We start from the raw sequence: 16,951 nt of genomic DNA on the forward strand, positions 1-16,951 counted from the left end.
CTGTTATCACACCTGATCGAAAGTGAAGATATAGTCTAAGGTGGAGCGCGCTTGCCTAGAAGATGCCTATTCACTCTTGACTTGAAGGTAGGTGCTACCCATATTGTAGGTGTAGGTAGGAAAACGGAGGTCGGGAGGGTATTCCAGATCTTGGCGGTGCGTATCAGAAACGAGGAAGCAAATCGTTAAACGTTAATTTTATGTTATAAAAATGTTTATTATATTAAAACATAATACGATATACAATCAACGTATGAAGTAAGACGCAAACGGCATGCCCGCATGGTTACCGCAGTATATTTATAATATTCATTTAGCTGTTCATTAGCTAAGTTAAAAAGCTTGTACAAAGATTTCAAACAATCGCTATCTGCACTGCGTCGTTTATTTTAATTTTAAATTATCCTACTTAAGTAAACGCACTAAAAAGAAACAGTTTTTTTTATCAATTTAATTTCAAATGAAGTCCTTGAAAATCAGAGCATAATCTCTGCACCAACCGGTTCGATTTGTAATCTTATTTATGCGTTTGATAATCCTTTTATCGAGGATGATGCAGAAATCATAAATGTCACCCAACAGAGCATGTATAGCGCACGGCACGGCTAGTATAAGGGTCAAGTACATGAGACTGTACAAGTATATTATGATTGTCATAGTTGCAGTTACAATTCAATTTTTAATTAGAGATTTCGAGTTATATTACAGACATTGTCGTAAAATCTACATATATTAGTACTGGAACTTTTCAAAACAGACTCAAGGTGTTGCGCTGTTTTGAGGGATGTTGCCTTTAAATGTTAATTCAAATGAAAAATTATTGTTGACAACTCGGTTGGTACCACTTTATAGGACTTCAAACAGAAATAACATTTATAGCTGTGTTTCGATTTGACAGATGAATGAGTCAGTATACCACCAGGGACATACATCTTAGATCCTAAGGTTGGCGATGAGTGTGCGGTGAATGTAATGATTAATATTTTTATATCACCCATGTTTATGGGTGTTGACTTATCAGCAGATAGTCAAATCTTAACAACCTTCCTACATTCAATAATAATAATAAAAAAAATACTTTCAATAATCTGTATAAACATTAAAAAGCAATGACCCAAATAATGAAATGAAAAAAAAACATTAAAGTGGGTGTTAATAAAATACGTCAGTGTTTAACGAGCTATGATCACAATCGCCACCAGCCCTAGAATGGAAACTATCGTTTTGGCTAACAATCGTTACGAGCTGTATGTGAATGTGTTAAGTCCGATTGTTCTCTGTACCGAGGTTGTGTTTCTTGCATTAATTATATCCTACCGAGAACTTTACAGTATAAACTATGATGTGACAGACGAACGGGAAATAAAAATCGATTATATAAAACCTTCTAAAGGTTACTATGTAGGAATTACGATTAAAATTTGTAGGAAATTCTTGTTTCCTATGTACAAGTTCACGACATAATAAAAAAATGTTATTTTTCTAATTGATCAAATAACATAAAATTGTTCACCGTGCGCTGCGACTATTTATATATCTTCTATAAAAATAAAAATGAATTTTTATATATTTGTACTTTGAGTTTCTTTATTTAAGCCTGAAACGAACTTATCACATCGTAATATTATATATTAAATAAGTCCCAACTTCGTTTAGGTGAATTTATAAGAATTTTATGTATGTTTTTAAAATCTTTAAACCCGATCTTAGCGCCACCTACCGAGTCCAATTTAATACATCCAGTAACGTACTTAAACACAAAAATATGAAAATCGGTTCAGCCGCTTAGGCACCTCCTAAGTGACATACACGCGTACAGAAGAACTGTATTACAAAGAAGATTAAATTAAGAGAATTAAAATTTGTGAGCGGCATACATTAATAACGAGATTAGGAATTTGTGTATATATATAGGCCGAATAGGAACTTATATATATAATGGGCGATAGGGTGAAATAATACTTACCAGTGGTCAATGGTGTGATGGCTTTCTCGCCTTCATGCTGGAACATCTGTAGGGTTGCCACTGTCGCTTTCAGCTGCTCGTATTCCCGCGCCATCTGCTTTTGAACCTGTATCATAAAATATTTAGTTTATTTATTTATTAGGGAAACAAACTTTACATAAATATAATTAAAAATATCTAGTTTATTAATATTTTGAACAAATAAATATTTCAATTATTAAACGTCATATGTTGAGTATTTGAGTGAGATGGTTCAGTGGGCGAAACACGTAAATCTCAATCGAAGCGAAATCAAATCCACGGATGCATCACTGAATTTTAAGAGCTCAATTTGAGATTTTATTCAATTTTTTATATGTTGGACGAAATCCTGCAAAATATGTAAAGCAGAATGTCGGAATAAACTCCTTATCTTCTTCTAAGCGAAGCAGAAGAGGTGTTTGTCCAGCATAGTGACATTTCAAGGCTACTTGTTACCTTATTTATAAATGTTCCTCAAATCGATATTTTTCCTATTATTATTAGGAGCAATGACCGTCAATACATTTGCGTGGACTTTCAATAGTCAAAGGACTAACATGTCTATTATTTATTTAAATATAAATTTTTATTCTTTATTTAAATAGCGTAGAAAAATTTAACAAGTTTTTTTTTTAAAGTAAAATCAATATTACGTTATAGCTATCATATTTGTAATTAAAATAAACATAATACTTAGCAAAACGTTACGTTTGTCTTTTCACATTAAAATTACTGTCTTTGCAGTAAATTAATATCGTATTTCGTAATACATGGATTCTAACAAATTTAATTGAATACCGCGTACGAATATTTTTAACTTACTATTAAGCAATAGAAAATAAACATTAAAAATGTTTATCATAATGGAATTTTGGGGTTTAATAATTATAAGAAAAAAATTCTCCTGCATTTTATATATGTCGATTAGATTGGATTTAGTAATATGTACTTATAAGAGCAAGACATTGGATGAAAATTAATTAGTAGCATATTATCATAGACTATCTAGACTACGGCTAGATAAGTGCTAGGTTTTATTTACTTTGTATTTGAACGCACGACAATGAATAAACCACATGTTTAAGTATTCAGACGCATATATTTGTTGTAACTTGATTAATTTCTTAATGTCATATGTAAATTATTAAGGTCGCTTATAAAAAAGTAAGTCAAGGCCTTATAAAAACAACCATATAAAGAAATACAGTTGGTTTCTCGGAAATCACTTCATATTAATTATAATTAACGCTTTAATGTCAAAAAAGTCTTTTTAGGTTACTTTGTAATAATGAACGTAAAGCAATCATTTAAATTATAAAATACCGTTGCTTCTGGAAGTTTAATATTATAAAGTAATTTTACTATTAAAAAAAAAACGTAACTACAGAACGGGTTATATTGTTGCAAAAAAGAAAATTAATTAGTCACAGTCACAACAAACCGCGCTTCTGTCGATTGTTGCGCGAATTTCCAACACATTTCACAGAAAGTACAGTGTCAAATAGCACACAATGGACGACGAACAACAATGCAGACATGAGTAATTTCCTTGATACACAAAAGCGAAATTTAATATCTCACACGATTAACACAGCTAATAATAATTAAAAAAAAACACTTCCCACACAGAATGTTCAATTCATCGAGTTGAGACATTAAAATATATAAATATTAAATATTATTCCGACCGCCTTGACCGAGTTTCTTTAAGGAATGGCTATGTTGAGAGGGTGTTTAATATGCGGCGATTAAAACTACCCACATAGTTTGTAGCTTTGGTTGAAGATTGACTGTATCGCTTAAAGCGAGCGTGTAACTAAAACGTTTCGGCGTCGAGCGCGTTTAGTCCTGAACAACATCACGTTTGTACAAGTTTAATTTGTTCTAGGTATTAAGTATAGGTTACGATGTTGGTGAAAACGTGGAATTTATTATTTTATCGATCCGATTTTATGGGACTATAAGACTATTTAATGCTGATGAAAAATCTTCACTTTTATCACATAAATATATTTTTCAAATACACATTTTGCACTTACAAATGAATGATAGGATAATTACCAAAAATAGAAAACGAATTCACTATTACGGCACTGAGACAGAGAATCACAACGTTGAGGAAAATTATTACACTAATATTAACATATAATATTAATCTATAAACTGCATATTATTAAACGCATACTGCAAGATAAGATACACCCCCGGACGATACGCGACCGACATAAATTATGCAGGTTCAACGAACTCGCCTGCAGACCGACAGCCGAATGCTATCAACATGCGTGACTATACGAACATCCATGACGAACGGACGCCACAATAGAACAAATGCTTGGCGACAATCCAGACACCGAATTAGACTAGGTGACCTAAACTGTGACTCAAAGCCTATCCTTCTGAGCCACCCCTTTACCTCTCTCAAAAATATTACGTACTTAAACATGTACTTCATTTGGCATACATATTTAATATGTATTTATACAAAGCAATAGTTCCCGGATGATAGTTCCGACAAAACAGAGAAACCGCAGCGACCAAAGTGAAGTTTATTTACGAAACATATATTTATAAATTGAATTAAAACTACTAGTAATAAAAGATATAACATATTGCACTAATTTGAGCTATAATAAACTCGGATTTTAAAATCAGTATATCATTCAGTATAATGGCGAGTAGAGCTAAAGTCGAGTGCACATTGCGTACCGAGTAAGTCATTAGTTAAACACTTTATGGTAATATAGGCAGATGTATATAACTTAAGCAAAACATTTGTGAATATTTACATTCAGCAGAAGCGAGGCGTTGTAATAAATTGTGATAGATTTAGACGATATAATAACATCGATCACTTTCCTAATGTTATAGGTTATCGAACTTTTCAACAGACGCAGTGCGTATCGTAAAATCCATAATCGGAGTTCGTGATTTCAAACACAAAGAACCACTTTATATACTGTCAATTCTGTCGATCGACAACTTATTGTAAACTCTGTGAGTGATAGTATATAGCCTATTTCAATCACTGGAGGAGTAAAGCAAAATATATAACAGTGAATTTGGAAGAGATCTTAAGTAATTTATAGTATTCATAATGTATTGTTATGTGGAATAATGTTCTATTATTGACGAGCCAGTTGCCTTGTTTGGTGGATGCTTGCCTCTCACGCCGAAGGTTGTGGGTTCGATCATCGACAGATATTTGTGTGTCATGCACTGCACATGCCTGTTTGTCCTGAGTCTGGGTGTAATTATCTATATAAGTATGTATTTACAAAAGGAAAATAGTATATGTAGTATATCAGTTGTCTGGTTTCCATAGTAAAAGCTCTTTACAAGCTGAATTTGGGGTCGGATGGCCGTGTGTTAAAAATGTCCCAGGACTTATTTATTACACAAAAATATATATCTATAGAAAACAATTTGTAGCGCATTATATAGCAGAGGTACTAGCAAATCTTTGAATATGTAAATTTCACTTGATTATGATTTATCGTTACTCCTTCGATTGTAATTCACTATATAGAGTCGTTTGTGTCGTAATTTTTCTTATTTTCGTCGTCATATTCAAGTGTATCCGTTGTGCATCTTTATTTATGTTGTCGCGTTGGTTTCCTCTCAGGAAATACCATTCCAACATTCCAATGTGAGCCGTAACGAATTAGTATACCTATAATTATGTCACGTTCGTCCTTCCTTTAGAAAATACATCTCTATACTTATCTTTTTTTTGTTATAGGCAGGCAGACCGGCAAATGGGCTACCTGATGAAAACTGGTCACCACTGTATATAAACATTGGCGATGTAAGAAATAATAACCATTCCTTACATCGCCAATGTGCCACCAACATTGGGAACTAAGATGTTATGGCTCTTGTACCTGTTGTTACACTGACTCTCACTCACCCTTCAAACCGGATTGCAACAATACTAAGTATTGCTGTTTAGCGATAGAATATCGACGAGACGGGTCGCGTGGTTGGTAGATACTTGCCTTTCACGCGGAAGGTTGTGGGTTCGATTCCCACCCAGGACAGACATTTGTGTGCATGAACTAACATATATAATTATCTATATGAGTATGTATTTACAAAACAAAAGTAGTATATGTAGTATATCAGTTGTCTGGTTTCCATAGCACAAGCTTTGTACAAGCTTAGTTTGGGCTCAGATGGCCGTGTGTGCAAAATGTCCCAGGATATAAAAAAAAAAAAATCTAACGAGTTGGTGTTACACAAAGTTCTTACCACAAACTACATACAGACATTACATTACAGAAACAAAACTAGAGACACATACTAGTCTCACCACACTATGCTCATTAGACCACGGCTACTATTTAATTGAGTAAGCAAAAAAATACAAAACTAAATAATATGTATTGCATAATATACAATGCACAATGACTTCGTAATACTAGAACAATGGCGATACTGCTATTAGAGAGCTTGCATATATATTATACTACTACAGTACAAAGCAAATTTTAATTAAAATAAAAAAAGTCAGATTAACAGGTAGATGGTTCATCTGATGGTAAGTGGTCATCGCTTATAGATATTGCCAACTTGTGATGTCATTCCGTACATTACCAATGCACCACCAAGCTAGGGAATTAACTTAAATGTTGTATGTAATTACACTGGCCTACTTACCCATCAAATCGAAATAAGGCAATACAAATTTTTGCCATTTAAAGAAAGCTAAAAAAAAATCTAGGCATTTATGTACAAGGCCCTCCACACCAAGTAAAATGTATTGAATGTATACCAATGAATAAAATTGAAGTGTCTGCCTGTGATTTTAAAATGACTGCCATTTTTAAGTGCTCTTTTTAACATATATATTTAATATAATAAGCTGGACTACCGGTGCTCTAATTTAAATATTTTATATGTATAATTCCAATAGCGTGTACGTTAAAATGGCAAATTTTGAAGGATTTACGTCACATAACGAAATCCATGACCGCAAAGGCACGGGTTTTGCAAGATGTCAAATATAGTGTAACATCTTAAAATTTTATTAGTAAATTGATCCAACAAATGATACAAATTACTCTCTTAAGTACATAACAGTACATAATATAGTCTCATCAGACAAGATGTTAAAGTGACGCAAGCATACGTTTAGAACTCAACACCAAAATATCGAACATTTTGAAAAAAAAATTGCAATTCCCATAAAAAAATTGTCTCAATATTCTACCAAATTGTAAAAAAAACTGCGTAAACTAATATTTAAATAAAAACTTCTTCGAGAAAACAAATGACACAAGGAAATTCTTTGAAATATATAAATCTTGACAATAGATACAATGTATGCATAACAATTAGTTATACATATAAGCAATGATCAAAGAGTACTGAATACAAAATTTGCATATTTATTGAGAAATAAAATTTATATTCATTCGTTAAGTATTTGCAAGACAAATATGTAATAGCGAACTATAAGGCTCTTCTGTAAAATACAAACTCGAAACATTCCACTGCCTGAAACGATTTGTAAAGTCATAGTAACAGCCTATGTCCTACTGCTGGGCTAAGGCCACCTCACGTTTTTAGAGAAGGTTTGGAACTTATTCCATCACGCTACTCCAATGCGGGTTGGTGGATACACATGTGGCAAAATTAGACAATTGCAGGTTTCCTCGCGATGTTTTCCTTGACCCGCGATCATGGGTTAAGATTTCCGAGTTCTAAGTACTGGACCGTCTCCGCTTTTTCAAATAAATATCCCACTACTGTGCTACTCCTATTTTTAAGATTTACAGCTTAACTCATCACGCTGCTCCAAAACAAGGTGGTACATACAAAAATATGTGACAGATGTTTATTTAATTTGACTTGACATGCAAGTTTCTCCAAGTTGTTTTCTTGCAAATCCATCAAATCCAAAATGAAAATACAAATGAAGCACAAAATATTCGGCGATTAATCCGATTTGAACCTATAATCTTTGGTTCTTGTTCGAGCCGTCTCGGCTCTTGTTTTATACGAAATATTAATTATAATAATCATAATATTTGAAACATGAACACACACATCAAAATAGCAAAGTCCATTTTCAATACTTTACGAGTGAAATTTCATTTCCGAATGAAAAAACGCTACGCCCTCTGCGTCAGCGGATGTTTAGAGAAATTATTTTGTTGAATTTATTCACGATGAATCGCAGAGATAACAATACATTGACGCAATTCTTTAATGATAACTAAGAAAAGAATAATTTATAAAAAGTAGCTGTGTTTTGTTTATCATTATTATGTAAATTACTGAAAGGTATTTGTCCATATCTATATTTTACGTGACATAATCTGTGCCCTAATCTGTAAAGTATTTGAATTAAATTTATTTCGTAAACATTGAATATGCTCCCGAATTCCACCATAATAGATATGATACATGATACATATTTTGCCCAGCAATGGGTCGAATACGAGTAGTTACTTAATTTCACCAGCTGGTGTCCGACATGCGTTCAATGGCTTTTTTAATAACCACTTACGCGCCACCATTGAGGTTTGCCTTATGCGTTCAATTGTCAACAATGATTCAAAGATTCAATAATATCGGATAAACGATGGTTGAACGTATACGAACAGAATTTTTTTTTTTTTTTTTTTATAGAATAGGAAGGCGGACGAGCATATGGGCCACCTGATAGTAAGTGGTCACCAACGCTCTTAGACATTGGCATTGTAAGAAATGTCAACCATCGCTTACATATCCAATGCGCCACCAACCTTGGGAACTAAGATTTTATGTCCCTTGTGCCTGTAATTACACTGGCTCACTCACCCTTCAAACCGGAACACAACAATATCAAGTATTGCTGTTTTGCGGTAGAATATCTGATGAGTGGGTGGTACCTACCCAGACGAGCTTGCACAAAGCCCTACCACCAGAATCAAACATGAAGCCTTATATATAAATAGATAATACGTCATTTCCGACGTTTACATTATTAAAGTAATAATGTAATAATAAATTATTGAGTTGATTGGACAGTGATGAAATCATATGATTAAGATATGTATGTTCGAGGCTAAAACGTGACGTGATAATATGCAAATTCACGGAAAGACAAAAAGTGCACGCCGATACCGACCACTTCAGACATATGTAGTAAAAGTATATAATTAATTCGTTTTATGAGAACACCGTCTTTCCATAGAACAATAATGAAGAGCGTGATAAGTGCAAATTTAAAACAATACAATTTCGTTTTCTATTTCGTCCCGGGGGCATGTCCACGTACTATTCCGAATGTACCCGTTGACGTGCGGTTTTTGTTCCCGAGGGGTGAAAGTCGAATTAAAAGACAATGGCCTTTTAACTAAAACACACACATAATAAATAGTATTGTTGAATTACATACTATATATTCATTAAAGTATGTAAAATATTTTTATTAATATTCAACTTCGCTTCGCTTCATAATCAAACTTAACAGTGTCCAGTACCCGTGAAACTGAGCTGGGACCACCAGGGATCTACGCTAAATCCAACATAAAAATATTATAAATAAATATAATATACATACAAATATATTATACGGAGAAATCGAGAACCTTTAATAAAGTCTGTTAAAATGTTATGAATACGTTTAGTTCGGATTATTTTCGTCAATCTTCTTAGAATTTAATATTGAGATTTATATGAAGTAATAACGAACATAGACCAACCCACAGGATTCGTATAGTAAAGAAATAAAACAACATATTAAATAAGAGATGTACTACAATTAACTTTCTAGTCTTTGATGTTCCGCTGCCGGAAAATAAGATGACAAAGTATAGAACGTCTAATAGTAGAATGAGCGTTTTACATTCAGGTGATTTAATTTATAAACACCCTTATATTTAACAATCATTTTTCAGAAACTAATATAACTAACTTGATATAGTTAAACTCGTAAAAAAAAACTAAAAGTACATTAAATATTATAGAACCACGTTTCATTGAAGTGTCCAGAAAATAATATTTTATAAAATATAAAATAATGTATATAGAATATCAAGTCTTCTGAAATGAAATGTAACAAACTGAATAACAAAATAAAACTAAACTGATTCTGGTGAGGTTTTAATAATTTATACAATTTAAAGCTCCAATAGGTCATGATTCATTAAACCAGTTTCAGCTCTGGCTCATTTTAAGCAATTATGTTTTAAGTATTTTATTTGTATCCTAAGAATCAAACCCGTTTTTGTTTAGCTACTAATATTGCAACTGTGGAAATAAAATCGAATTTACGTTTCTTTTGATTTTGAATTTGATAATAGATTTTTATATAGAAAAAGTGCTTATAAAAGCCCATCAAAGATATAATTCCGTACTCTTTGACGTCTTAAGACAGTAATAGTCGCATCGTAAATTATTCAAATTAAGATAAGATTAACGATATAATATATTGTATTTTATAATAGTCCTTTAACAAATTAAATATGCAGATTTTTATTACGGCTCATAGAATGAACTGTTCTTATCTACTTCGAAGAACATTAACTGGATCTACGTCTCAACGATGAACGCTCTACAATTTCGTTTATGGCTTCATAAAAACCATTACTAATTAGCTATTATCCACGCTATTCGATCATTTTAGGTCCCGTACTTCTTATAGTTCGTCGGAAATAACTTCCCACTTTAATAATAAAAAAAAAACTATCATTACTTTGAGAAGAAAGTTTTGTGTCAGTTTTTTCTGAATTCACGCAAAAACTATTGATAGACTTGTCAGAACTTTCACATGATGGCCTGTACTCTTAAGATGGATGTTGGCTATTTATTATGTATTATGATTATACATTGTATGTATATGAATTATAGATAAATGTGTCAACGTAATCAAAGAGAAAATTAGCAAACCGTTATACTGGTAAGCCTGTAATACATTATACCAAATCTTTACGAAGGAGTTAATTTAAAAAAAGCCTACTAGTATATGCTATTTTCTATGCTATTTTCTTTGATTGTCTTTCATTAAAAAAGTCATAATATTATTAACTTCACCACCTCAAAGCTAACGATAGCTTTAGCTCCATTTATTTTTAAACAGTATGAAATATTATCAAGGGCCAGTTTATCATAAAACTGTTACCCAATAATCCATTGAAGATGAAAGCTAAACAAAGTGAAAATCATTTCAATAATTACTCCTTAATTTATTTATTAAGTGAATTAGAAAAGATAATTGAAACATTAAAAGATTGACACAAATAGATTTTATATTATAGACCAATAACCCTGAAGGTTTCACGACTGGATTTATAGTGTTACGTTACAGTAAATTCAGTCAGGTGTAAAACGCTTTTGTTTGGTTTCACTCAGAAAAAAACCTCTGTAAATATCGTGCAATGACAAGGACATTAAAACAAGTGTTTCGTTAAATACCTATTTATAAACGACGTATTATAATCTACGAATCGATTTTATAAAATTGAAAAACTACCAAAATATAACCGAACTAAATTCCAGGGCAGCAATTCAATAGAATAGCTTAAAATTGTAGTCGTGATATTCGAGATTATAGAACGAATGATTACTATGTTATTAACCTTTTAAACTGATTAAACACAATCCGATTTCAGACTCAATATTGAATGCTACACACAGAAACATATTTATGACGAATGGGTCTGGTGTTTTTTTTTTACTTCGTCAATGTTTAACAAGCAAATGTGTCAACTGTTGAGAAGTCGTAACCAATTATTGTAACCGTACGTGAGTCGAGATAGGCTCTTCCTGGTTGTACTTCAAGGTGCTTGTCTGCCTTTACAAAGTTTTAATTAACTTGTCAATATGTTTAGGTCAAATCTTGCAACTAACTTTTATCTAACCTAACTGATTCAGCTGAAATTTTTCGTGATGATGACAATACAACTTATACTAAATATTGAAATTGGTTGTTAAATTGTTGCAAAATAAAAGCTATTATTTAAATAAAATATTTTAAGTGGTGGATTTGTAAATGACGTCGGAGATTATTTTATGCCCCGTTTGCCGTTTCGAGACGCGTGAATGAATAATAAGACAGAATTGAGTTAATAAGGAAGCAGTAAGAATTAAGCTCATTTATTAACCTAAACGAGAGAGAAAGGCTTGTTTGCCGCAGGAGTGAACATTTATACTTTAACTTGTTCAAAATGAAAGTCGGCGTAAGACCTTTAGAGCTATTATTTAAGAACAAACTCGAAAGTCAGCGCAGATATATACGAACGTGAAATGTCAGATATGCGACATAATAATAATTTAAAAGAAAGACACATCAAACAACCGCATCACCGTAAGTCGTTTTTCAAGAATTCACGAGCGAGATACGAAGTGAGTTCTTACAGAACACACTGTTAAACCTTATGCATATTACGTCTTAAAAAATCTTTAAGTTAGTTAATTTACGTAGGAGAGACAAACACGACTTCAATTCACGTTGTCTTTAAAAATAAATAATACATTTATAGTGTTGAATATATTTGATTTAATAAATAAGTATTTTACAAATCGTTGGTTTTTACAAGAAGTACATTTCATGACCGATTCTTTCGGCAAACAATTAACTAGCCCTTATTTCATACTAAGACATAACCCTCCAAATAAAATATAGAATTTTTTTTTTTTATAGAATACGAAGGCGGACGAGCATATGGGCCACCTGATGGTAAGTGGTCACCAACGCTCTTAGACATTGGCATTGTAAGAAATGTCAACCATCGCTTACATATCCAATGCGCCACCAACCTTGGGAACTAAGATTTTATGTCCCTTGTGCCTGTAATTACACTGGCTCACTCACCCTTCAAACCGGAACACAACAATATCAAGTATTGCTGTTTTGCGGTAGAATATCTGATGAGTGGGTGGTACCTACCCAGACGAGCTTGCACAAAGCTCTACCACCAGTAAAACAGATTCGACATTTACGTGTAGTCACCAAAGAAATAATGTCACAAACAAGTACCTACCGATATATTTGCGTAGGCGAACCGGCGACTTGTTATATTTGCGCAATGTTAATTAATATTCAATGATGTTTAATTACAGTTATGACAAAAATTACTTTATTAGGTAAGGTCTCGTTTAAATATACAAATATAATAAGAGTGTCAAAAAGGCAGCGGTTTACGGATGTCGATGTATAATTTGAAGGTACGTTCCCGAACCGTTGGGCTTTTGTTTCTAGTTTAAGCTTAATTCGAGGGGTAGATAGTAATACTAATCATCATTACTCATATTATAAATGCGAAACTGAATTATTTTGCCACGCTCAAACGTCTTAACTAAAGAAGCGATCATCATGAAATTTTACACACGTTCTCAGTGATACAGAGAATATAGAGCACCAAATACCTTTTTTTCTCGCTGGAAAAACGCATTTCGCGTTTCCCCCACGGGAACAGTTTATGTGGGGCTTACCGGTGTTTAAGGCGCCGAGTGCGCCCCGAACATCGGAATAAGCACTAAAAAACCAGCGATACACGCATGGAAGGAAATCAGGAGTTAGATTTTTATAAATCATGGCTTATGGAGTAATTGTCATATACATATCTATCTCAATTTTACCAAATGGCTACAAAATATTTTGCCAATGTCACGTCACGACGAGATGACGAGGTTGAGATATTCTAGATCAACATATACATTTTTTCAAAGGAATTAAAATAATTATTAGGAACTATTCAAAAACTTTCTGTATCTCCTTAAGAGGGGCAGGTTTTAGGTACCTTATGGACTTATCTGTACTCTCTGATAATGTGACATACATACTATGATGATTTGTTGAATTGAGAGACGTGAAAATGTTAAAAACTCATGCAATTATAATATTACTTAGAAATCAGGTTAACTGTTTTTAAAACCAAATTACCACACTTCAGTCTAAGCATATAAAACATTAAGCGCCTCTATGGTTTTCTGTCACACAATTGCACTTTTTGGAATTGATTTTGGTTAACATTAAATGAAAGTATGTTGAGACCTAGAACTTACAGTAATTCTCTTCTTTATAACTTATTAGAGCTGTTTTGTAAATTAGATTATTGTTAAAATTCATTAAGAATATTATTTGTAGAGAAAAGTAAAAATTGTGAAGTTTGTGCAATTATATTTGTAAATATGAAGATGAATACTAACTTGCCTTAGTAGATGTTTTTAATATTATTAATTGATATTACATTGCTTACTCACATCACAAACCAGAAAGCAGCAACATGGAGTATTTCGTTTTTACATTTTTTCGATAAGCATGGTATAAAGAGGAGCTTCCCGTCTCAGTACTAAAATATTGTAAATTCTTTTGGTTTAAATAAATTAATAATGTCTGGAGACAGAGAGGAGGAGAGGAGATATTCTGTATTGAACTGTATGTATCAAAGAGGATAAAACTATTATTTATTTACTAAATCAACTACTTCTGTTACAAAATTCATGATATAATTTTTTACAGAAAATATTTTTTAAATAAAGCCTAATTAATCAGTAAAAATACTCGATTTTTTTTGTTTCTAAGTGCTAACTATGTATTCATTTCACATTCATTTAGGTTACTGTTTATTTTATATTATAATTAAATCTCACATTAAGAAAATTTGTATTAGACAAAAGAATAAATTAAGTTAATTTAGCATGTTTAGTTAAATTTAACATTGCTTATAAACTATGCTCAGAAAATATTTCAATGAGGAATATTAACATAAACATTGACATCACGAGCTTATGAAACTTAGGTCAATGACATTTTTTATTTTTATTTTTCTTTAAAGAAAAAGTTGAAGACATGCTTGCTAAGGGACCCTTTGTATATTCACTGACTTACTCATTCATAAAAAGTATTTGTGTCTAACTGACTCAGATCTGGTAGCATTGACCTGGGCTTAGTTAACTAGTTACAATTGTGACGAATCAATGATACAATGAACTTCAGCAACAGTTAAACTTGGGGGATTGAAAGGTCAAATACATAAATAATTTTATGTTTTATTAATTTTATTCTCTTTAATATTATTTGATTGTTCTACGATGTGATTTAAAATAAAATAAAATTACTAATATAACAACATGAAAAATACTTTAAATTCATGTTTTTTATTAAATTGTTAATGAATGTGACAAATTACTTAAATATAAACTTGTCATATTATTCATATGTTTCTTATTCTATAAGTTGTCAGTACAGTTTAAGTTTATCAATCATGTTACGTGGAGTTAAATGCCAATTATAGAAAACTTATAAAGAACCTCATTGTTTACTTATTCAGATTGATGTTAAAATAGGTAAAATACCACAGATCAACTGTAAACAAACCATCTAAGAATACCATTATAGAACGCGGGTGGCCTTCCGTATTATGCGAAACTAATTAAATGAGATATCATATAAGGAAATGACACTACATACAAGGTTAACATTATGTATCAAAATAAAACTTAGGTACACACATATTACATACAATAGCCGCGTACTGCTAGTTAATGCTGTACTTACCAATTGCCACTTGGACTTTCGTGTGGGGTCCGCAATCGTAATCAAGAGTCTGTGGATCATCTGCACTGTCCCTTCGTAATACACCAAAGCCGATTCATAGTTTCCCATCAATGCCATTTCCCGAGCTAGCTTCGTGTTCTCGCAAATTTCGCCAACAGACACTGCCATTATTGTCATTCCCGCTGCGTACATATAACGATTCTTTCAAGAAAATACAATTTTTCTACTTGGAGATAGAATCGCGTGTGACAATCGGTTATCCAAGAACACTTCTCATTTTTAATATTAAACACGACCCGATTCCATCGTATATTTTGTTTTCATCTATAACTATGATATTTTTTTAAATTTTAATAATATATTATCTCATGACGACTAGAAATTTTGTTAAATGATATTCATACTTCTCAGACAAAACAAACTTTATCAATTTTATTCGACGACTGTTCACATCACAATCACACACTGACACACTCTAATAGCCAATAAACAGTCTTGCCATTAATAAAAACCTTATTCGAACTTTAAATCATAAAACGATATTAAAATACTTTTAGGTATTTAGTATACTATTTACTTATTAAAGATATCTTAATATTAATAATTACTTCCTACGAATTTAAAAAGACTGTAAATAATTTTACTTAAAAAATAAAAACTTCAAATACACAAGTTGAGTTGAATTGACTGACACGTCAAATAGTTTGAAGAAATTTTAAAATTTTCTTGTCAGATTATCTGCGTATTATTAGTTTTTATTTCCTGTATGCTCCCATTATTAATAAATTAAAAGTAAATTAGTAGTTGTGGTGATGTAAAATAATGTCTATTGTATTTAATGAGCATTAATAAAATAAAATAAATTGATTTAAAATATTATTCTTAGCTTGAATTATGATTTTTACAAATTTTTTAAATACTTTTCTTGAAATGTTGTCTCACATTTATAGTGTAATTTTATTTATATTTCAAAAAAACTACAAAGTTGCCATTAATAAATCAATAATTCGCAACCGCTCCACACTTAGCAGTTTTCTGCCGCTGTATCTAACAAGTTGATATTTGAAAAAAGTATATTAGTATAAAATTAGTATAAAATATATTTCTTACTTACAATGTTTGTTATTGCTTTGATATGTGAAATATTAGTTAATTCTTGGTGTGACGATCTCGATTAGGTCCATTGTCATCACAAGCGAGTTATAGCCGTTCTGTACTAAAATACGTAAATTTAAATAATATATTTTTCAGTATTGATAGATCTTAAATATCATAAAACTTAGACTCGGGCAAAATGTAATCAGATTATTAATACAGTTACAATATGTAATCATCGATCACGTTTACAGATTAACTTTGATTGATTTTGAAGAGGGCGCGGGTATGCTCTGGAATATTTACTTGACTCACTCACTCACTTTACTTTTTTAAATAATATCGTTATACTGTAAGCGTGGTTGATGATAACATAT

At 31.8% G+C, this 16,951-nt stretch overlaps 1 protein-coding gene across 2 annotated transcripts in view; it reads right to left on the reverse strand.

Annotated features, from left to right (window-relative positions):
- The window catches only part of LOC126776572 (katanin p60 ATPase-containing subunit A-like 1), a 34,301-nt gene extending 18,364 nt beyond the window's left edge, over positions 1-15,937 (reverse strand). The window contains exons 1-2 of one of the 2 annotated variants that reach the window (XM_050499198.1): positions 15,480-15,937; positions 1,967-2,072 (exon numbers count right to left, since the gene is read on the reverse strand). In XM_050499198.1, coding sequence (XP_050355155.1) covers positions 1,967-2,072; positions 15,480-15,671 — 298 coding nt within the window. In that variant the 5' untranslated portion in view covers positions 15,672-15,937. Of the gene's footprint in view, positions 1-1,966; positions 2,073-3,428; positions 3,666-15,479 lie in introns of those variants that run through there. The other variant, XM_050499199.1, reaches the window with a different exon arrangement.
- Positions 15,938-16,951: the final 1,014 nt, after the last annotated feature.

Source organism: Nymphalis io, chromosome 20 (assembly GCF_905147045.1).
Source record: "Nymphalis io chromosome 20, ilAglIoxx1.1, whole genome shotgun sequence".
Classification (NCBI taxonomy): domain Eukaryota; kingdom Metazoa; phylum Arthropoda; class Insecta; order Lepidoptera; family Nymphalidae; genus Nymphalis; species Nymphalis io.